The 23,797-nt window shown below is 54.6% G+C and overlaps 1 protein-coding gene across 13 annotated transcripts in view; it reads right to left on the bottom strand.

Moving 5' to 3' along the window:
• COBL (cordon-bleu WH2 repeat protein) overlaps positions 1 to 23,797 on the bottom strand; it is a 239,997-nt gene that overhangs the window by 5,422 nt on the left and 210,778 nt on the right. For all 13 annotated transcript variants that reach the window (XM_084978577.1, XM_084978570.1, XM_084978574.1 and 10 more), the window contains 5 exons: positions 22,942 to 23,251; positions 9,924 to 10,021; positions 6,751 to 8,570; positions 5,797 to 5,916; positions 4,897 to 5,145 (listed from right to left, as the gene is read on the bottom strand). In XM_084978577.1, the coding sequence (XP_084834703.1) occupies positions 4,897 to 5,145; positions 5,797 to 5,916; positions 6,751 to 8,570; positions 9,924 to 10,021; positions 22,942 to 23,251 (2,597 nt within the window). The remainder of the gene's footprint in view (positions 1 to 4,896; positions 5,146 to 5,796; positions 5,917 to 6,750; positions 8,571 to 9,923; positions 10,022 to 22,941; positions 23,252 to 23,797) is intronic.

Raw genomic sequence — 23,797 nt, forward strand, 5'->3', positions numbered from 1 at the left:
ACCTAACGCCTGGCACCCCAGGAGAAGCCTCTTTCAGAAGGCGCTTCCAAGTCGCAAAAGTAAATCTCCCAGGACACGAAAGGGTAAGTGGGTGTGTGGCCGACTGAGGCGGTTCCAGGGCAGGCAAGTGAAGCGAGGAGGGCTGGACAGCATGTGCTCTCCAGGAGCAGGCCTGCTCCAGACCCGCCTGGCAGCCTAAGCGTCACTGGTGCAGAAGCCCCGGGCTGGTGCGTGTTACCATCCACGGCCGACTGAGGACCGCAAAACCACGCTCATCACCACTGACAGCAAGGTGACGGCTGAATCCAGATGTTGACAGCTCTCAGTAAACGAAGGAAATATTTAGGAAGGAACCAGAAAACTCCAAAACTCTGGCATCAAGAAGGATAGCATTAAAAAGCTCTGGCTTGGACAATTCAATATCCGAGAGTTTGGTGAGAAAACTGGCTACGAGGTAGCATAAACCACGCTGACGGCCGTTGTGTCAACCCAAGCTCAAGCCACGCTGGTAGTGATGGCTCTTTAGGTTGTGACAAGGGGCTGTGCTGCCGTCCAGTGCAGGCTTACATGGCCAGTGGGACCAAATCAAGGTGAGCAAGGAGGGCAGAAGCACCCCCCAGGGAGGAGGGTGCGGCAGGGCACCGCTTGGGAGGAAAGCCTGAAGGTTTCCAGCTTCCTGAAAGATTCCTTCTTATTTTGGTTGGACATGAAGAAAATCAAAGAAAGGACAAAGCTTGCAGTTTGAGGCCAAGCCAGAAAGCTGTACAAATATCCAAGTTTCATGTTGCTTCCTTGCCTGCCAAGGAAAATGATGTTTCTAGGGAAAAAGGTAAAATGAACAGCGGTGACAGAGAGCTGGTGTCCAGGGATTAGGTTCACTATTTCAGTTCCAGCCTGGACAGATCAGTTCCCAGGGCGCCAATCAACTCCTAAGGGAGCCGGCCAGCAGCTGCCGGCCAGCTGTGCACAGTGGGAGCTGGACCACTGGCTGAAGACGGAGGTGCCTGGAACTCATTTTCCAGAGGAAAAGAAGGGGGTTCCTTCCAGCTTAAAGTGATTCTTGGCAAGTTTATGACGATTTTGAAATAAGTGAGTCCTGAGCACGCAGACTCCAAGTTGCACTCGGCCGCAGTCTGGAGAGCCAGGCGGTCCAGTGGCAAAGGGTGCAGGCCCTTCGCCTCCTCCCACAAGTTACTGGGCACCCACTCTGTGCCGGGAGCTGTCCAGGGTTCTGGGACCTCCTGGCGCTCACGGTGTGGTGGTGGGGGGTGAGCTCAACACGGAGGTTATATGGACGGTTACAGAACTGAGGCTGTGATGCGACCATGATGGGAAATGAAGTGACGCTGTGACAGGGCCCCTCCCGCAGCCTGGGGACAGGGAGAGACCCCCTGGGGATGGGGAGAGACCCCCGGGGCTTGAGATTAAGAAGGCACATGCACGATGACTGGGATTAGCTGGTAAAACACGGGGAACAGCCTTCTGGGAATGGGGAACAGCCTCAGCACACCTCACCACAGCAAGTGACCTCTTGACAGTCATCCCTGGGTTGCCCTTCCAGGTCACCTGGAATTCCAGCAAAGGGCAGGATGGCCACAGGGCAGCAAAGACAGAAGTGACCTGTTTGTCTCTCCAGATATTCCATTAAAGGTCTATATGAACACTGCTGAGCCCAGCATGAGCATGGGACAGGGCTGCTGCTGATGGCTTTCCCGTCTCAGTCCCTGGTCACAGACCTGGGCTTCTCTTGCCACCAGCAAAGAGGCTCAGGCTTAGGAGGACGGGCGTTCGCTGCAGCTGCTCTTCTATCCTGGCTCGGGGCCTCCTGGGAGTTGATGGTGATAGTGTCACATGTCTAATCACGTCGCATGGGCTCTGCCACCAAGGCCAAGCGCCAGGACACGTGTGTGGTCTGAGCCAGTTCATTTCCGCAGTGGGAAAAAACGCATCTGGGAGGGCCCGGCAGCTCAGGGACCCTGGGGCTTAATGAGGCTTCTCCCAGGGCAGGCCGCCCGCCAGGCTGATCCCGAGTCTGGCTGGGCAGCGGCGGTGACCTAGTTAAAGCCTGGGACAAGTCACGTCTGCGCCCCCCTTTCCCATCTGTGGCATGGAAGCTGCAGCCTTTAAGTCCAGGAGGGTGGCGGCGGAGATGCCCACTCTGTGCCTTCCTTGGGGGAAACTGAGGTCACGCAGGGAAAGATCCTGGGTTTGCCAGGTCTCCAGCTCTGTGAGTCGCCCCCAGGCCAAGGACAGGCCTACACCCCCTCTTTCTCTCCTTCTGGCTCAGAGTCCCTGGGGACAGACAATGCCTCATTCATTTTTTCTTCAAGAGCAGCTACTAACGTCCCTGGACCCTGGTTCTCAGAAAACACTTGAGGAATGAACGGCTGGGCAGTGGATGTTTTAACTATAAACTCGGACTAAAAGGGCACTCGCATTTAATCCATTCCAGGCCCTCTGAAATCACGCATGTAAAACAGACTGACTGCGGCTGTCAGCTGCACAGAGTTGCACCAGTACTGTGAGCACAGGCGGATTGGAAGGCAGAAGCCCCTGCCCGTCTAAGCCCCGCATTCAGGTGGGGCAGGTGATGCCCACTGCGGAAGGAGCAGCCGACGGAGCAGAGCCGCGGCCGCCGTCACCTGGGCCTGGAGGGAAGACACGGCGCGGGCAACGCCCTGCTGACCACAAACCCAGAGGCAGGAGATTGAATTCCCGCAGTGGAGGATGGCAAGTGGACTTGTGATCGCCTTGAAAAATGGCAAACTCACTTTTAAGGTGATTCCTCCTACATCCAATGAACCCCCCTTTGTTTTTTTATCATAAGCAGCATCGTCACCAAATGCAAAATGCACGTTAAAGGCAGGGGGAGTCGCTGCGCTCATTTCAGCAGCGAGGGTCTGGCTTCCTGGAGAGCCCACCCAGGATGGCTGGGTGCCCTGCTTGTCCCGGAGGAAGGGACCAGGGGGACCCACGCACTTCAGCCCCTCACAGCACCCAGGAATGCCCGGAACAGCCCTCAGATGCAGGACGTCCTCCTGGCAGCACACGTGGCAGACCCCCACTGAACGCCCAGTGTGGACAGGGGAGCCCCTGCTGGTCCTGAGTGAGGATGGACCACGCAACCCGCGCTGGACTCTGGAGCCTACATTTACCGCAACTTTCAAAGCCCAAAAGGTGAAAGAAAGCTAAAGCGGCAAAGCTCAAGTGATTTGAGGTGTAAGTGCCGTCACACACACGGGGGCATTTGCTGCAAAGTCACCGAAGCCTCCACGGCCCATGCCCTGCAGACAAGTGCCACCTAACCCGGCTTTGCAGAAGAAGACACAGTGGGCCCTTGCTGCCTGAACCGTACGTGTGTCCCTGGTGCCACAGGTCTGCTCCGCACCCAGAGGGAGGGCAAGCTACCAGAAAACGGGGTCAGGTGCCTCCAGGAGGATAGTCACTGGTTCCTGGGGAGGCCGGCTCTCCCTGCCACACCTGGGTGTCCCTGATGGAGGCTGACCTGGGGCTGCTGGGCAGGTGGACCGTCCAGGTCCTGGCTTCCTTTGTCACATGTCCTTCAGCAGCTTCTATGGGATCCTGAGACACAGAGGGCAAGCGGAGAGGGGTCTGGTCGGTGTGCAGAGCAGCGACACTGTCCTGTCCAGCAGCCCTGAGGCCTCCGGCTAAGATGCGGTGCCCTGGGTAGGGGCATTGCCTCCTGTGTCACACTGGCCCTGCTCCCTGGGGCCCAGCTTTCAGCCCAAGGGCATCTCCTAGGCTGTTCCGGGCATCAAAACCTCGGCTAAATACTCACTGCCCCAACCTTTCTGGGCAGCATAAGGCGAGTACCGACACTTAGATTAATCCAAGAAACGATCAAAACACGGGCTTCTGACCGCCACGTGAAGCTGCTGCAGTGAAAGCCGAGACGGAGGAACTCACAGACGGCTCCTGGTTGGTGACATCGCAGGGTCAGCCTGGGTCAGCGAGGGATGCCCTCAGGCCATGCTGCCTGAGGGAGCGTCCCCCCTCCACACACACCCTCACCCCCCGCCTCTCCGGACCACCAGCTCCTGCATGGGACACCTTTGCAGCAGTGCCTGCAGATCTGGGTGGAAGCGGCCCACCTGTCTCGTGGCCCACCTGCTCTCCTACAAGGCAGTGTGGGGCGGTTATTCTGTGCCAGATGGACCCTGTCTGGGTCCAGCCCCATGTGGCCAAGGTGAAGTTCCCATTCGCTCTCATCGAGGATAACCTTCACATTCACTATTTCAGATACACGTGAAAACCTACACTTAGGATCTGAAATAACCGCTCAGAAAATCATACCTGTCACCGGCCTCCCGACTTTTAGCCTCAGCTCCCAACCCCCGAAAAATGGGCAGAGAACGAGGCCCAGTCCACTCAGAATCACTCTGGAGTCAAAGCAGATCTCACACCCCGTCTGGCCCGAAGCCCCTTGTGATTTGGGAAGCCCCCTTCGGAGGCCACACGTGCTTTCGGGGACCTGGCGGCTGACAGCCACGCAGCCCAGCCTAAGACCAGATAGAGCAGAAACTATGGCAAATCCAGAAATGTGTGCTCTGCCCAGGGGATCTCAAACTCAATACTTTTCAAACCTTATCCTGGGGGAAAAAATAGAAATAAAGAAGGCAAGCGAGAAAGACGAACCAAGTATGAGCCCGGCGCGGCCCTGCGGGTACCGCACACACAGCCGTCCAGCCCGTCCTGCACCGGAGGAGCCCGGCGCGGCCGACATGCGCCCAAGGCTTAGGAGCGAGAAGGAGCCCTCGGCGTCCCAGGAGCAGCTCTGGCCGCGACTCCCCACCGGGCTGAGGGCGGAGGAGCGTCGTGGGCCTGGAGCCGCCCTCTCGCCCACGGGAACGCGCATGCGCCCGCAGGCATCCTCACCTTTCTCAGCCGCGCGGCGCCTGAGCCGGAGCGAATGGCATCCAGCAAAGCCTGCCGGGCATCCGCCGTGTTGCTGGGGGGGCCCGAGCTGGACCTGGACACCGGCCGGGATGCGGTGGGAGCGTGGGTGGCCAGAAGGGGCAGGGGCGGCGGGGCCGGCGGGCCTTCAAAGCCCGGGGGTTCCGACCCGTGCGCAGACAGTGCGGCCTGGCGGAGGCTCTGGAGCTCTTCCGAGGCAGAGGATGTCACCTAGCAACGAGACAGTCAAGTGACAGTGTCCCAAAGGTCCTTTCCAAGAGGCAGTGCAGGTACCTGGCCCTGTAACAAGCCCAGGGGTGGTGTCTGCTTGCTGTCCCTGGGGCCCTGCTTTGGGCGAGTGACCGAAGGCTTGGGAGCAAGGCTGACGTCCTGCCCTTCTGAAGACCCCGCCCTCCTGCCTCCTGGTGGCTGTTTGGACAGACCTGGGCTCGCGTGCATCAGTGACCTTACTCCAAGTGTGAGGGGGAGGCTCCTCCTGCTTTCCCTGGATGCTGACTGTGGAAGCCGGGGGCCCCTCCGTCCCTGAGCCCCAGCGGGGTTGGTCCTGGGCCTGGGCCAGGCCAGCGGAGCAGGCAGCAGCTCCGTTCCCACATGATCTCAGCCTGAAGCCAGGCCAGGGTCCCTGGAACTTCCGGGAAGTGCACAGAGCTGGGTGTGCACAGAGGCCCTACACGTCCAGGAAAGGGAGGGAGAGTTTCTGCGCTGGGGGAGGGGAGCTGCCCCCATCGCCTCTCCCGGGGTTGGGTCAGCTGCTCCAACGATGACTTAGCATCGTTTAGAAAATCAGAGGCTTGCCCTGGTGTTTGCAGCATCCCCGGGTGACTGGGTGATGGGGGGAGTGTGTGGGGAAGGCCCTCTTACCTTCCGCAGGCTGCAGGTGCCACTGTGCCCGCGGATGGCCGCCAGCAGGGCTGAGCGCTCGCTGTCCCCTTCCATGTAGGATGGTTTCCCGGGCCCTCCGTCTGAGCGGGGTTCTGGAGTCTAGAATATTCATCAACAACGTCAGCGCGTTTCACTCAGGACATGGGGAAGTGCTAACTGTGAGGCAGGGCCAAGGAGAACCCATGTTTATCCATCCACGCCTCCAGGATCAGCTTCGCGGGCTGTCGCTCAGAAGGCAGAATTAGCAAATTCAGGTTTTGATTGACTGCACATGATAGAAAAACGGAAGGTGATGTATCTGGGGAAGCAGGGGCGTCACCCCTTGATGTCACATCACTCCTGTTATCCCCTCCTCTCCAGAGCTGCTGTGGGCTTCTGCGTCACCCTGGATGAGGGGCCTGGGGCCCCACTAGCAGGCAGTGTGGCCCTCGGTTTCCTCACCTGGGAAGTGGAGGACACGGCTCCTGATCCCACTGCTGCCGTAGCGCTTACTTAGCATCGGCGGGGTGACCAGTGCCCAGACGAGGCGGGAAGTGTCATGCGGTTGTCCCCAGCTTACTGCAGGGTGACAGTCCTCCACCACTGAAAACGGGGGGATCGGGAGCAGTGGCCTGGCCTGAGTCTCCAACTACCCACTGGTTCAGGGGCCAGGTATGTCCACACCCTTGTCCAAGTAAAGGCTATTTGTTGGCAAAGTCTTTCCCCAGGGCAGTCTGGGCCGAAAAGGCAGTGTGGACAAGCCCAAAGCCTTGACCAAGCTTGGGTCTCCTTAACGGCTCTAGTTGACCAATTCTGCAGGCAGTGAGACAGAAATCTAGGGTAAGGTGAAGCCTCTTCCTTCAGCCGCATTCCCAGCCTGCCCCCCCCCCCCCCCCCGTCTGGTGCCACCTAAGGTCTGGATCTGAGCGTGGGTGGGGGGCCCCATGACTTCACCTTGCGAAGCCTATCCTTCCCTCCGGCCGAGTGGATGGCCTCCATCAGGGCACTGTGCAGGGATGTGTCTTTCGGGGCTGGCCTCTGGACCACAGGTCTGAATTTCTTCTTTGGCCCAAAGATGCTGGCTGGCAGTGTACCATCGGCTTCAAGGACCCCTGTGCTTAGCAGACTGGGCTTTTCCTCTGGTGTGCGGGGCTCCCGACCGGGGTGGCTGTGTGTGACAGACACTCTTGGAGGGTGAGGAGGCTCGCTGTGGAGGGGGACCCACCGGGAGCCATTCACCAGGGCCTGGCCGGAAGTCTGCTCAGCCCCTGAGCAAGGTGGCAGGGGCTTTGTCTCTCCCGGTGCGCACGTGGGGTCGGATGCAGAGCTGGTTCTGTGGTTCCTGGTGCTTTGCTTTCCGCTGAGACCACAGCTCTGTGCCACAGAGACCTGCTCCCTCTGGGAAGCCGTGCCCAGAGGTGCGTGGGAACCTCGGTGGGTGCCGGCGGGACAGTCTCGAGTAGACGACTTTCCGGGAGGGCAGCTGCCTTGCCTTCCGGGAGGGGCTCCTGCTGCTGAATCCCCTTCGTCAGGCCCGTCCGGGCACAGGCTGTGGGAGGGACCATCTAGCCACGGGGAGAGCGGTCCAGTCCGCTCTGGGGCTCTGCCTTCCCACGTCTTCTGGGCATTATCACGCTTCCTCCCCACGTCGGGGTGGACTTTTGGGGTCCCTATCCGCTTGGCAATGGCAGAGGCCACGTACTGACTGGACGTTCTCCTCTGAGGCTTGAGAAAGGGGACGTCTGCAGTGTTAGCTGCTGGCACTTTCACGGGACAAGGGGCTGCCTGGGGTGGCCTGCTTCTCCCCTCGTCTGGAGGTCTCCCATCTTCTGGATGGGTGGCCTGGGGCCGGGGCACTGTCACTTTGGGGTCTGGGGAGGTGGGCTCTGCTCTGAGTCTGCTTTCCTGAGGTTGCGGTTTCGTGGGCGTTGGGGGGGTGGGGGTCCCCATGGCCGAGCGCTCTGTGGGCCAGCCAGAGTGTTTTTCGATAGAGCTAGACCTCCAGAATTCTTTGACTTTTCCAATAGGTGGGGTTTCTGCTTCCACGGTGGGCGAGGTGGGGACGATGGTCCTGCCCGTGCTTGCGTTGGGGTTCACCAGGTTCCCCAGCTCGTCGATCTTAATGGCACCGGTCGACAAGGAAGCTCCCCGGTCATAACATCTCATTTCTGACTTTGGGGGGACAATTTTATATGTTGTGAGGCCGTATTTCAGCCCATAACTCCCCCTGGTGTGTTGGCCTCTTTGATACCAGGACAGCGGTGTTGAGGCCCCGTTTTTATCTTCGCCGTCCCTCTCCCTCTGGAGCTGCGAGTCCTCCCCCCGGGCGGCCGGCATCCTCCCACCGCAGGTGGCGTGGGGCCCGGTGTCTTTCTGCTTCCCATTCAGGTCGTGTGTGGGAAGCGCCGATGCCGAAGCTGCTTTGGGCCGCATTTTTGGGGGATCCCCATCCTGCTGGCTGTTGGGTGAGGCTGCTCTGATTTCTCTCCCATGGTCTTGGGAAGGGGCAGAGGAGCCGGACCCTGTGTCTCGGCTCGGGGGCAGCTGGGCCTTCCTGCCAGCCGCGCTCCCCATGTCGAAGGAGCCGGCGTTGTTGTTTCTGTTGGAAAATGACCCTGAGTCCACGGGATCTTCTAGAACCTCCCCAATGAACGTCACCGGGATTGCCTCAGCATCGCCGTTGGGGCTGGCGGCATCTTGTGGGCAGCGACTGGACACACCGGGTACAGAGCTGCTGAGGGAGCTGGAGTCGGTGTCATAACTCTCTTCCATTTCTGCAAGAAGCACAGCACAGGTCACAGGCGGGCACTGCTCCCGTGAACCTGATGCCCCTCCAGTGAGACCACACCCTGGGACTTTGATTTCCCGGAGGTTCCTTTGGGGTAAGCTATTTACGGTGTCTTTTGGGGTTGTCATCTCCACTCGTGGGACTCAGCAGAGAAACTGTCTGCAGATCCGAGGTGCCTGGAGGTAAGGTTCTGAGTGCCAACATCTTTCACTTAAACTGACCTCTAGGTCCAGGCCCCCGGTAAACGCTGCCCCAGGACAGGGCAGGAAGGCGGACTGGGGTTTTTACTGCAGCTTGCGCTTGTCCACCAGAAGTACCACAATCTATGGGACAACTTGCTCTCGCTTTGCTTTTTTTTAAAGGCTGCAGCTGCAGCATATGGAAGTTCCCGGGCCAGCGACAGAATCCAAAATGCAGATGCAACCTACGCCACAGCTGCCACAATGCTGGATCCTTAACCTATGACACAGGGCCTGGGATAGAAACGGCACCTCGGCAGTGACTGGGGCTGCTGCGCTCAGATTCTTAACGCACCGCACCACGGCGGGAGGTCCTTGCTTTGCTTCGTCAGAGGCAGAGGACCAAACCTCAAGCACATCGGAATTAGCCCTGAAGGATGCAGTGGGTCGTGTGCGGAGCCCGAGGGATGCAGTAAGGCTGACTAAGACGTCTCAGCTCCGTCAACTACATGTGAGGAGAGAAAACTGAAAAGCGAGTCAGACCAAAGTGTGGGTCCGCTCAGAGCCTGTCTCCTTCTTCCTGCTTTGCTTTAAGGCGTGGCCACTGCCTACTTGCCAGTTTATTTTCACTGTGTGCCTTTGTTTGAAAGACTTGTACACGGATCTGATCTGCGTCTGCTTGGGCCTATAACCTCGTGTCCCCAAGACACGCATGGATCGGCCCGGCCGTGAGATGCTCTCCTCTAGGGGTCGCTGTGAAGATGCTCTGGGTGCACGTGTTTCCCTTTGGAAGATGTGCGGGGTATGAGCAAGTCGGGGGTGCAGGAGGCTGAATAAAGAGCCCTGCGTCTCTGCGTGTCCCCACTGTCCCCCTTACTCCTTTGAGGACTGGAAAACGTGTCTTCATGTGTGTCGAGTACTTTTTAATGTATAAAATCAGTATTATCCCGAGCAGGTTTTAAGCAGCTGTGCAGACCTTTGGCAGGGCTGCTTGGCAGCGCAGATGCAGAGGCCCCTGCAGGGAGCTGGCACCCCAGGCCAGCTCTCCCCCGCCCCGAGCCGCACTCCCTCTGCGGCGCCCTCCTCACGCGGTTGCTTGGAGTCGGTCAGGGCCACAGCCTGCGGCGCAGGCGGCCGCCGGGACAGCGGCCAGGGCTCACCTTCCAGCTCGCCATCCGGTTCTGCGAGGGGTTCCTGGAACCGTGCAGCCGTAAACAGGTCTTCGCCCTCGTCTGAGGCTGGTGCAGCTTCTCCATTTCTAGGGAAGACCGAGGAGGAAGGGAGAGCGTTCATTTAGCTCCTATTTATTTAATGTACTCTTTTCTGGAGATACCTGAGGAAGGACTCAGCAGATTCATGCAGCTCCAAAGGTACTGGACCACTGTCGTCCTTGGAACTAGGAGACGAGACATAGGTGGTGTGTGTGTGTGTGTGTGTGTGTTGTATGTGCTGTGGTGTGTATGTGTGGTGTGTGATATGTGTGTATGTGTGTGACGCACGTCTGTATACATGTAGGGTGTGTGTGTATGGGTGTGGTTTGTGTGTGTATATATGTGTGGTATGTATGTTTGGTGTGCGTATCTACGCGGTGTGTGCGTGTCTTTGGTATGTGCATGTGTGTGTGTGTGGTGCGTGTGTATGTGTGGTGTGTAGTGTGTGTGGCGAGTGTGTGTTTGGTGTGTGTGTGGGTTTGGTGTGTATGTGTGTGTGTTTGGTGTGTATGTGTGGTGTGTGTGTATGGTGTGTGTGTGTGTGTGTGTGTGGTGTGTGCGCACAGTACACAGCGATGAGCGCCACGACAGCAAACCTCCCGGCAGCAGTGGCAGTGGTGACCGTCCCCTGGCCCCGTGTGCTCCCCCAGGGCCGCTCTGGGCTGTGACTGGACAGGACGCGCCCAGAGCGGGGTCCACGCAGCGCCCTCTGTGCCAGGCGCAGACTTACACGCCGGGCCCCACACGAGGCTCTTCCGCAGAGTCCCCCGTGTGAAACCCCGGGAGCGGTTCCTAAGGCAGGTAGCGTCCCTGTCGCTGCTCTCGCAGAGGCTGCCGAGAGGCTGAGGGTGGAGCCCTGCCCCCTGCCCCCCCAGGCCTTCCTTATCTGTGTCCCTGGGACCGTAGCACCCAGGAGACGAATGCTGCCCTGACAGTCTGACAGCTGCCTTTGCAAGGCCTCCCGTCTCTGCTCGCTGGGCCGGGAAGAGACGCACGCAGGACGACTGTCTGTCCAGCGGAAGCCGAGGGTCCTCTCTGCCGATCGTTGACACGGAGGACCAATTTCCATCGTTACTCGTCAGCCCAGACGAGGCGGCGTGAACTAGGCTGTGTACCGCCCTCACTCACGCAGCAAAGTTTGCGTTCCAGTGAACGCGTCCTTCGTACTTGGCAACTGTGTCCCTTTGGAGTTAGGAAGTGGTTCCCAGACGCGTCTCGGCTAATGTCCTCCGACAAGTCAGACCAAGAGGGTTGGTTGAGACCTATTTTAACAACGACCACAGGAGACGCGAGGCTGCCTTTCCTGTTGCAATTATTACAGTTGTGTTTTTCTTTTCCATGGAATGTGATGGTTGAAATATATTTAGTTCAAATATTCAGTAAACTATATGGCAGAAAAAATGGAAAGTGCTTTATTTTATAGAGTATTGGAAATGGAAAATTGCACTTTTCAAATGCTGGCTCTTAGTTTAAAGCACAAAAAGCTCAGCCCAACAAAATTACGTATACAGACACCTTTCTGTCAAAGTATTTGCCTTTCAGAGTATGCAAAGTCACCTGTTCTGTGGGAACAGAATATTAATGAGAATTAAAAATAATTAAAAGTCCCGCTGATACTATTATTTTGTAAATATTAAACCAGAGAAAGAAAATCTTCTCAAGCTCAACAGGTCTGAGACGCTCATGCTTGTTGCTGCTGGTTTTAACTGGAAAGCAATGTGTACGTGTGTATCGAGAAGCAGAAACATAGCTTGAACTTTGTAGGAACTCTGGTTCATTAGCCTCTCTTTTGATTATTTGCCTTAAGAAAATAATTCTGTGGAGGAAAAAATATAAACAGCACCACGTTCCATCCTCCTCCTGGGGAGGTCTCGACGGCTTGGCCGTCCGTCGCAGCAGCAGTAAGGTGAGTATGACGTCTGGATGGAGACGGATCCGTGCCCGAGCCCGCATGTCTCGCGGAGAAACCAAGACACACGGATACGGAGTTCCCATTGTGGCTCAGCGGGTTAAGAACCGGACATAGTGTCGGCGAGGACGCAGGTTCATTCCCTGCCTCGCTCAGTGGGTTAAGGATCTGGCGTTGCCACAAGCTGCAGCGTAGGTCGCAGACGCGGCTCAGATCTGGCGTTGCTGTGGCTGTGGTGTAGGCTGGCAGCTGCAGCTCCTGTTCAGCCCCCAGCCTGGGAACTTCCATTTGCTGCAGGTGTCGGTGTGAAAAGAAAAAAACAGAAAAGAAACAGATTCCTCGAGGAACTCCTGGTGATCTAAACGGAGCTCGTGTTAATGGACAAAGACAGGGCGGAGAGCAAGACACCACCGCCAACCAGGGCGACGTGTTGAAAGGGACGCATCACGGCAAATAACGCATCCTTTTTCTTTCAGAGGATGCTCATTTTGGTACAAAGCAGCTTGGGTGATTAGGTGATTTTTTTTTTTTTAAATGGGCAACATTTAAAATGATGCTTTGGTTCTCTAATGAACACGAATTCTTTTTTGAAGAGTAGTTCACTTCGAAGAAAACCTTATGGTTACCAAAGGGAAACGTGGTGGGGTGTATCTACATTTAGGAGTTTGGGATTAACCAAGAGACCTTCCGCATATGAAATAGATCATCAACAAGGACCCGGAGTGAGTAGAGCACAGGGAGCGCTCTCCTCAACGTTCTGTGATAACCTGTGTGGGAAGAAAGGAATCTGGAAAGAGTGATGCATGTCCGCGTGCAACTGGATCGCTTTGCTCTATACCGGAAGCTAATACAACGTTGCAAATCCACGATATGCCAACATAAAGTAAAGGTTAAATTTAAAAAAAGAAAAGTCGTTTACACGTTGGCGACACCACGCCCAATATGCAGGGCATACTATGTTCACAATTGTATTTTCTGACCTGGTTCCCAGCAACCCCTGGGATCTCCTAAGCCGGCCGTGACAACCTAAATGAGCACCAGCTCAGGGCCCGAGTCTGCCCTTCGCCTCCCGGCCCCTGCCCTCCGCTCCAGCCTTCGTCACCGGGTCTGAGCATCCGTGGCCCAGCCCCAGGCTCCGGGCTCTGGCCCAGCCTCCTCCTGCATCTCGCCTCCTGTCCAGGCCCTCGTGCCCAGGTCCGGGCTTCCCTTGCTGAATTCTCTGCCCTGTAGCTCAGCTTTCCGACCCAGCCCTTTCCTCCGCCTGCCTCCTGTACGCATCATGGATTTGCCCCAGATGCTCAGCCCACCCTCTGTGGACACCCCCCCGCCTCCCGCCGACCTGGCCTTGCCTCTGATGCCCAATGTGGGCCTGGTTCTTGGGGCCTGGCCCAGGGGCAGGGGTGGGGCAGGAATGGACATGACATGACAGAAGCTAGTGGCTTTGGGAGTGCGTGGGGGGAAGGCAGGCCTGCCCACCACGGCCCTGGTCCTCTGCTGGTGCTTCTTCCAAAGCTGCCGAGCATCTCTGGGGAGGGGCAAGGCGAGGCCTGTGACCACTTGGCTTCTGCAGCGGCTCCTCTCCTGACACAGGGCAGGGCCGCCACGCTCTGGCTTCTGCGCTAATGGCTTACCTGGCAAAAGCCAAAACTAGTGGTGATGTGTCTCTTTTGCTTTCCAATGTCCTGCTTCAGGAGGAGAGGATTTAGCAGAATTTGCCTTTCTTTCCTCACTGACCCCGTCGACTTCCCCTCAAAGGGCGGCTAACGGGTTACAACTATGCCTCTCTGCCTCTAACAGCCAGCTTGCAGCTCTTGGTCTCTGGGCTTGGAGGGGAGAATCCGTGCTCAGTGGGAAAGGCCCCAGGGCGTGTCTCTGAAGAGCCGCAGTTGGCAAGAAGCACGGCCTTCCAGCTTCTAGTAAACAGGTGCTGATGCTTCGCTCCCAGGCACCATTCCTCACGCCCAACACACTCCCCGGTCGAAGATATGTTTCTTACTGACACTTTGCTTTGGCTGAAGACCAAGAAAATGAAGGGCAAACAGCGCAGACATCCTGATACAGCTGCGAGGAGGAATGGACACCACCAGCAGCTTCCCTCACCCCGAGGGGGCTCCCACGGCCGCCTGACCCAGGGATAAAGGAAGCCTCCGGGCGAGGGGGGGCAGGGCAGCAGGGCGGGTGCCCTCGGTGGGTGGGGGCCGGCGATGGCCTCGACACCTCGACCGTGGGAGAACGGCCGCAGTCACATCAAATTGGCGCCCGGGAAGATGGGTGCGCTTTTTTTTTTTTTTTTTTCATTTTTTGAGAAGGAAAAAAGGCCATGGGCTGATTCTGTGCCGTTCCAGCACGTGAAGTCGTTTTCCCTTTTGATGTGGCTCGGGAAAATTTCTTTAAGTACTTTATCCCATGGCAGGAAAAAAAAAAGTCTGAGAGGAAAAAGATGGCCCTTTCAGGTAGCAATTCAATTGCTGAGGACAACCAAACCCACCCATGTGATTGTAAAACCATCACTTGATAAACTAAAGGCAAGAAGCCTGGGAAATTACACAGTCGATGACACACATGCCCTAACACCCTCATTCCATTTACAAATGGTCCTTTACACACAAAGCGTCTGAGTTCTAGAACAAGTGTCCAACCAAAAAGGTCATATGAGCTACGTATGTAATTTAAAATCTTCTTGTAGTCACAATAAAAAAGGCAAAAAGTAATAAGCAAGCTTACTTTTCATTAAATACTTTAATTTTACTTAATTTTAATTAGTATACTCTGGCCCTACATCTAACCCAAATTATTATCAGAATTTCTGCAAGTAGTTACTGTAAAAAGATGCACTTTTTATACTAAATTAGGTGCATATATCACACAGCACACCTAGGTCTGGGCTAGCCGCTCAGGAGCCAAAGGTGGCTGGTGGCCACTATACCCAACGGCATAGCTCTCCAAGGTCTCAAGTGTTTTAAAATGCCCCTTTGTTAGCAAAACTGCAAAGTTTCAGGTCTTAAATGTTTCTAAATGCTCTTGTGAGCACAACATTCCTGAAGGTACAAAATTGCAGGGTTCTAGAAGGCATGAAATATTTCCAAATATTTCTGTGGTTACAAAGTGACAACGTTTTAGGTTCTAGAATATATTATAAAATGGTTCTACATGCTCCTAGGGTTATAAAGTTCCCATAATTAAAAGTTTCAGGCTCTAGAATATACAAAATGTTTCTAAAGGCTGCTGCAGTCAGGGAGTTCCTTCCCATGGCTACAAAGTTGCAGAGTTCTAGAAGGTCTAAAACAACTCTAAATGGGCCCAGGCCATAGACTTCTAGGTCCAAAGTTCCGTGGCTGCCAAGCCAGAACCGAGCCTCTTTCCCGTTGCCCCCCCCAGGCCCTGTGCTTTCTCTGTCCCGTCAGTGTCTGGAAAGCACCCACCCTGCAGATAACAGCGCAGTTTCTCACTTGCACAGTCCCACAGCCCTCACCTCCGCCACGCGGGGACCAGGGGGGCAGAGAAGGCGCTCGGGGATTGCCAGGTGAAGGCTGGACGCCAGTAGACAGTACAGGGAGACCCCCTTCCCCTGGAGAAGCTACAGTTTCTGTCTTTTGAGGCTCTGCACATGATTTTAGTGCGCTCCTACTGTTAAAAAAACCCACTTATGCAATCTCTCTGATTTACTTCTAATCGCATTCCTGTGGAACAAATGGTCCCCAAAGGGACCGCAGGATGGAGGCTTTCCCAGCGTTGATGCACAGGTAGATACGCTGCTCAATTAGAGGACCGGCGCCTTCAGGATTAAGAGTTCAGGAGTAACGCCAGCTCCACCGTGACAGCCCCCGAGGAGGCAGAGGCGGCGACAGCCCTCTGCCCCTTCTTCCATCTCCCTCTCTGTGCGAAAATACGTGTCCGCGTGTGTGCCTGGTTTCTTCTCGAGTGAAGATGCTATAAGGAGTTTAATGAGGCAGCTGATCGGAGCTATAGATGCAGCGTATAAGGATCCCACCCAAATCCAGTTTCCGTCCTCAGGCAGCTGTCAGTAAACAAGAGTAACAACAGTAACAGTACCAGCTCTCAGTTTTCGAAGGCTGGCAACATGTCAGGCCCTAGTCTAAGCTGTGTTGCTGCAGATCTCGGCTGCACTGGCAAGAAACTGGAAGGGAGAGGTCACATCACGGCCAAGGGCACCGTTACCAGTGATGGGCCGATGTGATGCCCGGCCGTCTGACCGTGGATTTTTTGGCCTTCACACTGAATGGCTCTTTAAGTATGAGGAGTGTTGGCCTGGGCCCTCCATGAAGGAAACAGGCATCTGGAAAGAGACCTCTCAGGAAAGGTAGGCAGGGGTGACCCCCTCCTGCCCAGGGCAGGGCTGTGCAGAGGCTGCGTGCCGGCGCCTAGGATGACAGGTCACCAGCGCATGGCCGAATTCTTCCCGAAAGGAGATTATTTACTTGTACTAAGTGCAGGTGAGGACTCTGGGCATTGCTGGTCCACTTACAGGGTCCAGTGTGACTTGAGGGCGTAGACTTCCTTTGGGATGAAAAATTACAACTGGATCCAGTCCAATGACTTGATGGAAAGCATGTATCGTTTTGGGGTCACAGCACCCAAAGCATATACTCCAGTCATTCCCCCCGTCTTTTTTTGTGTGGGGTACATATTTATGTTTTGCTTATATTATTTTCTTAGGTTGTATTGAAGTACAATTGATTTGCCAGGCTGTGATAATGCCTGTACAACGAAGTGTTTCAGTTAGGCATGTACACACATCCAGTCTCATTCAGATTCTTTACCCACAAGGATTATCACAGAATATTGGGGAGAATGCCCTGTTTTCTAGAGCAGGTCCCCTCTGGCCAGTCATTCTGTGCATGTCCGTGTGCGTATGCTGGTCCCCGACCCCAGCCCATCCCTCCCCAGCCTGTCCCTTTGGCAACCGTACGTTTGTTTGCAACGTCTGTGAGTCTGTTTCTCGTCTCCAGATGAGTCCATTTGTATCCTCTTTTAAGATTCCACATATAAATCTGTCCATATGATGCTTGTCTTTCACTGTCTAGCTTCACTTAGGGAATTTCTAGGTCCCTCCATGTTGCTGCAAATGCTATTATTTCATTGCTATTATTTTTATGGCTGAGTCATATTCCACTACCCAGGCACTACTGACAGTCGCCTGAACAAGGAGAGAAACTTGATTTGTTGGGAATCCTCACGAGCTGTGGAATACACCACATTTTTATCCGCTCCTGGGTCGATGGACACTTAGGTGGCTTCCACACCGTGGCTATTGTAAATAGTGCTGCAGTGAACACTGGGGTGCAGGCATCGTTTTGAATCATGGTTTTCTGCTGACGGATGCCCAGGAGTGGGGTTGCTGGATCATATGGTAGCTCTATTTTTGGTTTTCTGAGGCTCCTCCACACCGTTTTCCTTAGTGGTTTCACCAATTTCCCTTCCCACTAACAGCGTGGGAGTTCCCTTTCCCCCCACCCTCCCCAGCAGACCAGTGTTTATACTTGAGACTTTTCCATGCACGATCTTGGCTGCCAGGACGGTAGCTGGAGCCCAGCCAAGCCTGCCCCTGAGGAAATGGTAGCCATGGCAGCAGGCATCACAGGGCCTTCAAATTCAGTGTGTGACCAGGAGCCGTGCCTTTTGCCGCTGGACATGACAGTTTAAGAAAAATGCTTTCAGCCGAGGCCAACCCGACAGGCTCTCCTTGGACGGGTGGCAGGAGCTCTGGAGCAAGCTGTGCTTGTCTCCAATTTGTCAAAGGGGTACCCCAGGCAATGCCAGCCAAAGAAGTCTGGAAGACTTGGCAATCCTTGAAATAGCAGGCGGCAGAGAAAGAGAAACAGCCAAGCAAGCTCAGACTTTACAGACCTTACAAACTAGGGTCTTCGCAGGTCACAAAAGGGGCCTGCACTGTCCCCTCCAGTCCTTAATGAACCCCGGAGGAGCAGAGGGGCGGCAGCAAGATAGGGCATCCTGGCAAGGCTGAAAGCCACACACACACACATACTCTCTCTCTCTCCTTCTGTTCGCTGGGGACTGGCCCCATGGTGGAGAGTCTGCAAGCTGAGGGTGTCCGAGACGGTCGGGACGGCTGCCTTATTCATCCGAACCCACCTCCCACATGGAGAGACGCCGCCTCGCTGGTCACGGCAAAGGGTAAGCTCTGCTTCCTGAGCCTCGGAAGTAGGGCATTCTGAGAATGGAGAGGCCTCGCTGTCACAGCCAGGCCCCAACCATCCCAGGAAAAACACCCCTTGTAGGGACACAGATGCCACCTGAGAATCGGCTGCAGAAACCAGGGGTCAGAACTGCACCGGGCAGAGCCAGGAGGCTGGATGCAGGGCCCGGCCGCAGACACCGAGATCGGGGTTCTGTCCTCTTCAAGCGGCCTGCCCTCCTGAAGGTGGCAGGGCGAGCCCACCGCCCACCTCTGTCGGTCTCCCCTGGGAGTGGGGGTGGGGGTGGGGGGCAGAAACCGCATCTTGGGTTACTGTTTCAGTCGCCGCTGCTCTTCACCGAACTCCTGTGCTCCCAGATGGGGCTCCCATCTCTGGGGCCCCTGCCCAGGGGGCGAAGGTCAAGGCCACACCTCTGTGAACAGCGGAAGCTCTGATCACGTACCCTTTCAGCTCCATCCTGGGCTGCCAGTCCCCCAGCAAGGTCCTCATCTCCCCGAACGTGACCCCTGGCCACCCTAGACACCTGAAACGGTCCGCTCCATCGCGGATCACGCTGCGGTCTCTGTCCCAGGACCCTGCCCCCCGCAGCCTTCACTGCCTCTTTGCTGGCCAGGCTCTCAAGGCCCCGTTCTGCACAGAGCACATCAGTCAGATGGCCTTCATTCATTAAGCCCAGGATAGCTCTCGGATCCGAGGTGTGTGTGTGTAGACGCCTTGGGGGGGATACTGCAGGGGTGACGCCATAGGATGGCATCTCCCAGACGACCCCTCGGGGGAACACTCATCCTAAAGGACATTGAAAGAATAAAGAAGGCATGGTACCTATATACGATGGAATATGACTCAGCCGTAAAAAGAACAAGATAATGCCATTTGCAGCAACATGGATGCAACTAGAGGTGCTCATACGAAGTGAACTAAGTCCGCGAAAGACAAATACGGTATGATATCACTTACATGTGGAATCTAAAAATATGATACAAATGCACTTATTTCCAAAACGGAAAGAGACCCACATAGAAAACAAACTTACGGCTGCCAACGGGGAAGGGAGGAGGGTAAATTAGGAGGTTGTGATGAACAGAAACACACGGCTCTTAGAGGAAACAGGTAACCAACAAAGATGTGCCACACAGCACAGGGGACCCTACTCGATATTTTGTAATAACCTATAACGGAAAAGAGTCTGAAGAATAATATACATATGTACAGACACACACACACACACATTGGAATTATTGTGCTATACACCTAAAACTAACATGATATTGTAAGTCAACTGCACTTGAATAGAATTTTTAAGAGCTGGCGATGCAGAGGAGAAAATTTAGACAGGCTGCTTTGCTGAGAATCCGTAAGAGACTCTGTATCCTCCTCGCACAGGAGAGGAGTACAGCCCTTCCCCAGTTTGTTGTGAAGAGATGTTTTTCAAGAAAGACATCGCAGTAAATCCCAGAGCAGCTGCAGCGACCCTCCCAGGTTGGCAGGCAAGTGCGAGTGTGCGGGAGGAAGGCCGAGGCCTCCAGCAGGCAGTAGAGTGCGCATCTGGAGCAGGCTCGCCCAACATGCAGGTGTGTTTCGTTTGGCCTCAATGTTTGACTTGGTTGCCAAGGTTTACAATTTGGGAGACCTCACATGAAATTCTAGATTTCTGGCTTCTCCTCAAAACCCGGCCGCACCAGGTCTGTGAGCCCCCGGGCAGCCGCTGGAAGGAGGCAGGAGGCGTGGGATGCTCTTTAAAGAAAACGTGTGCTCCCCACCGCTCTCTGTGGCCTCTGAGTTTGGAACCCCAGCTTTACACCGTAGGGAATGCTTTTAACTAATGTTGTGATTGATTAAAATTACGCATTTGGACACTAAGATGGGGTTCGCCACGCTGAAGTCTCTGAGTAGGTCTAATTTGTCTCTGGGGATAAGCCTTGTTTTTTTTTTTTTTTTTTTTTTTAAATAAAACAACACAGGAGTTCCAGAAGCAGCTTAATGGTTAAGAACCTTATGTTGTCTCTGTGAGGATGTGGGCTTGACCGCTGGTCCTGCCCAGGGGGTTAAGGATCCCATGTTGCTGAGGCTGTGGTGCAGGCCTGAAGCTGCAACTCCAATTCGAACCCTGGCCCAGGACCTTCCAGATGCCACAGGTGCAGCTGTAGAAACAAAACCAAAAACAAATAAACAAAATAAAAACAACAAAAAACCCCCAAACAACTACAGTCATTCTATGCAAATAATGGGCTGAGGGTTGATCCCAACTCTGGGACAAACAACAGCACAGACAGGGCTGAGGCTCAGAAATTATCTTCGCCTTCATTTGACGCTGGAGCCCAGAGGGGGCCAGTGAACGGCCGTAAAGTCGTGGCACTCAGGCTCCTGCGTGAGCCATGGTGACTCTGATGCTGGGTCCCACCAACCGCTACATAACAGGTACGGAGCGTGTGCAGGGCGCTGGGTAGCTCCCACACCTGAGACAGGTAGGAGGCATTACCTGCATGTGGGTAAGCTCGACTTGAGGCTCAGCAACATCAAAAGGACTCCTGAAGGCCCAGCAACTCGTCAGTGGCCGTGGGATCCCATGTGGGCCTGTCAGGGCCCAGATGCCCCTCCCTGCACCATCCATGCTGCTCTCAGCTTCAGTGGCATCCCAGACACCAGGGCAGGAAAACACACCTGGCTCCCTGTTTGGATAAAGCATCAGCTTCCAAAGACCCCGTGGTTATCCTGGCCGTGGCCAGTGATGTATTTGAGCAGAAATTGGCAAGATTTTCCATCCAGGTCAGGACCAGCGGAGTCCACTAGGCACCTCATCTGAATGCCAGTGGGCACCGAGGTGACAGGTCCGATCGGTTTCAGACATCGAGCTCGGTGTGTGCCAGCCCGGAGTCCTAACCACCTGAACAGACCTGAGGATAAGCGTAAAGCCATCTCCTTATTTCCAACGGACGGTGCAGGAAAAGCTGTGGTTCCCTCTCAATCAGTCCAGGCCACCCCAGCTCAAGGCATTCCACGTGGGGCAGACACAAAGTGCGCCAACCACCAGCTTCGCAACTTCCTGTCTAATAAAATGCCAGCTTGGCCGTGGGACGGTCCTTACGATGACGTTATCCTTCACCGTTTCTAGAGGGTGGGTACAGCCACCTGGGAAACACTCAAGATGAACCGTCAGGTAAAAATAAACCCAAGCAGAAGACCACTGACACACGGGGACACTAACCGGATAAAGACGACCAAGCGCGTGTGAACAAAGCTGAAACTAAACACGAGAAACACAAAGGCATTCGTTCATTTTTGGGATTGACTTACGCTTTAAAAATGATTCTATTTTACTTCTGTTATGGTTCTAAAACATGATGTGGCTGGTTCTTAAAATTATCTAAAAGGTTAAAAAAAAAAAAAAAGGATGGGCTGGGGAGAATTAGCCTGCCTTTCTGCACAAGGATGAAGAAAGGAGTGATGACAGCATAGAGATAAACAAATAAACCAGTCTGGGGAAAGACTTCAAGAGACAGACAGGTGTGTATAGGAACCTGATACATGACCAACGTGGAAGTAGGAATCTGTGGGAAAAAGAGATGCCTCCTTCACGCCACACCTGAAAATGAACTCCAAGAGCCCAAACGTGAGAAAGCAACTCAACGTTTTATAAGAAATTCAGAGAACCTTTAGTCCTTTGGGGTATGAGTAGGATCTCTTAAATATTCAAATATCATATACATTCAGGAGAAAAAGGACTGACTTGACAATATTCAAGTCAAAGAATTTTTTTTTTTTTTTTTTTTTTGGCCACCTTGCAGCATATGGAATTCCTAGGTCAGCCACAGCTGCAACAACACAGGATCCTTAACCCGCTGTGCTGGGCCAGGAAGCGAACCTGCGACCCAAAGCTGTAGAGACACCACAGATGCCACTGTACCACAGCGGGAACTCCAATTTTTATAGAACAAAACAAAACAAATTTTTTCAACAAAAATTGAATTGAAAGTTATATTCAAGCCACAGTCTTAGGGACCTTGTATAAACAACCAACTGAGGAGAAAATAATCATTAAAAAGAGAAGTAATATTCCATTTAAGAAAAAAGAAAGGAGTTCCCTGGTGGCTCAGGGGGTTAAGGATCAAGCATTGTCACTGTTGCAGCTCGGGTCACTCTGTAGCAAGGGTTTGGCTCCTGTTCCGGGAACGTCCACAAGCTGCGGGCGTGGCCAAAAAAGCTCTGAAAAGACAATTCGCGGAAGAGGAAACGGAATTGCTGATGCACATGTTCCAAGACGCTCAGCCTGACTAACCCGAGGGCTGCATTTTAAAGCCACACGAAATGCCATTCGGCGCCTCCCTACCGGACTACAGCCCTTAAGATGCCTGCCCATCCCATGTACTGGTGTGGCTGTGCAGTGGCCGGCTGGAGGGCACGCACACCAGATTTTGGAGAGCAATTTGCCAATATTCCAAAAAGTTGAAGATGAGTTTTTTTTTTTTCTTCCTGAAGGTCTAATAATTTCTCTTTTAGGAAACTCCGTATAAATGGAGACATAGGTACAACTTGCTCATTGATGCCAGTGGTGAAAAACCAGAACCACCAAGGTGTCTATTAATTAAAAAATGGATAAATAAGCGAACTAACAGCACGTCCATCCTCATGGATAAAGCTGAGACACGCGAGGTTGAGTGGAGAGGTACACTCAGCATGTGGGGCCATTTATAAAAGGCGTGAAAACAAACGAGCCAAGACCAGGTGTTATTTACAAATCTCCGTGGATGTAGAAGCGGCTGGACGCCTAGGATGACCAGACCCCGGTCAGGGTAGGCGACCTCGCTGAGGGCGCCTGGCTCCCAGCTGGCCCCCCCGGCGCCGCTGGCACAGGCCCCCTCCCGGCCGCCCCGGGACTCACCTGGGAGGCCAGGTCTCAGAACTGCTTCTGTCCCACGAGGGGCTCCGAGGGGGGCCCAGGCCCGGGGTTCCCACCAGGTCCTGGTCGCTGCAGTCTTCCTGGTCCGTGGCCCACTTCTCTTTGGACTTGGCGCTGTCATGCTGGGAGTCCAGAGAGACGATGTCCGATGGGGAGCTGATGACGCCGGAGTCCTCCGTGGTGTCCTCGGACGCCAAGCAGCTGCCGACGGACACGGTCTCTTCTGCCTCTGGTGGCATGGGCGGGACCCCGTCCACACCTCGGGGGCTGCCGGGCCCCAGGGGCAGGCTCCCTGGACGAGACAGGGCAACGGCAGGTCAGCCAGCACCCAGGGGCTCCCCGCTGCCAGACTCAGGTGCAGTCCGGGCTTGGGGCGCCAGGGAGGGTCCGCTCAGACACAGCAGCTGCCGGGCAGCACTTTGACTGGGAAGAACCCGCAAGCGGACGTGACTGAGAGCAGCAGATCCCCTCAAAAATCAGCGTATTTTGAATTGATCTTGTGAATTTTTACCCTGTATGTGACTACGGGCCAACATTAAAAAGTTCAGACAATTGTCACGACAAAATGAGGAAACCCACACTCAATTTGTCTAGTCTGACCCTTGGTTTAAAAGAAATTTTGTTTCTTTGGGTTTTTTTGGCCACATTTCATGGTGTGGGGAAGTTCCCGGACCAGCGATTGAACCCGAGCCACAGCGGTGACCCAATTCACTTCAGCGACAACATCAGATCCTTAACCCGCTGTGTCACAGGGGAACTCCTAATAGAAGTTGTTCTCAAGTGAGTTGTTTGGGAAAAAAAAGGAGTTTAAAAACTCTAAACAAACCTAGAAATGATT

The sequence above is a fragment of the Sus scrofa genome, chromosome 9, assembly GCF_054392235.1.
Source record: "Sus scrofa isolate SSC_HxYL_T2T_F1_AM1 chromosome 9, Sscrofa_HxYL_maternal_Yorkshire_Landrace_v2.0, whole genome shotgun sequence".
Taxonomy (NCBI): domain Eukaryota; kingdom Metazoa; phylum Chordata; class Mammalia; order Artiodactyla; family Suidae; genus Sus; species Sus scrofa.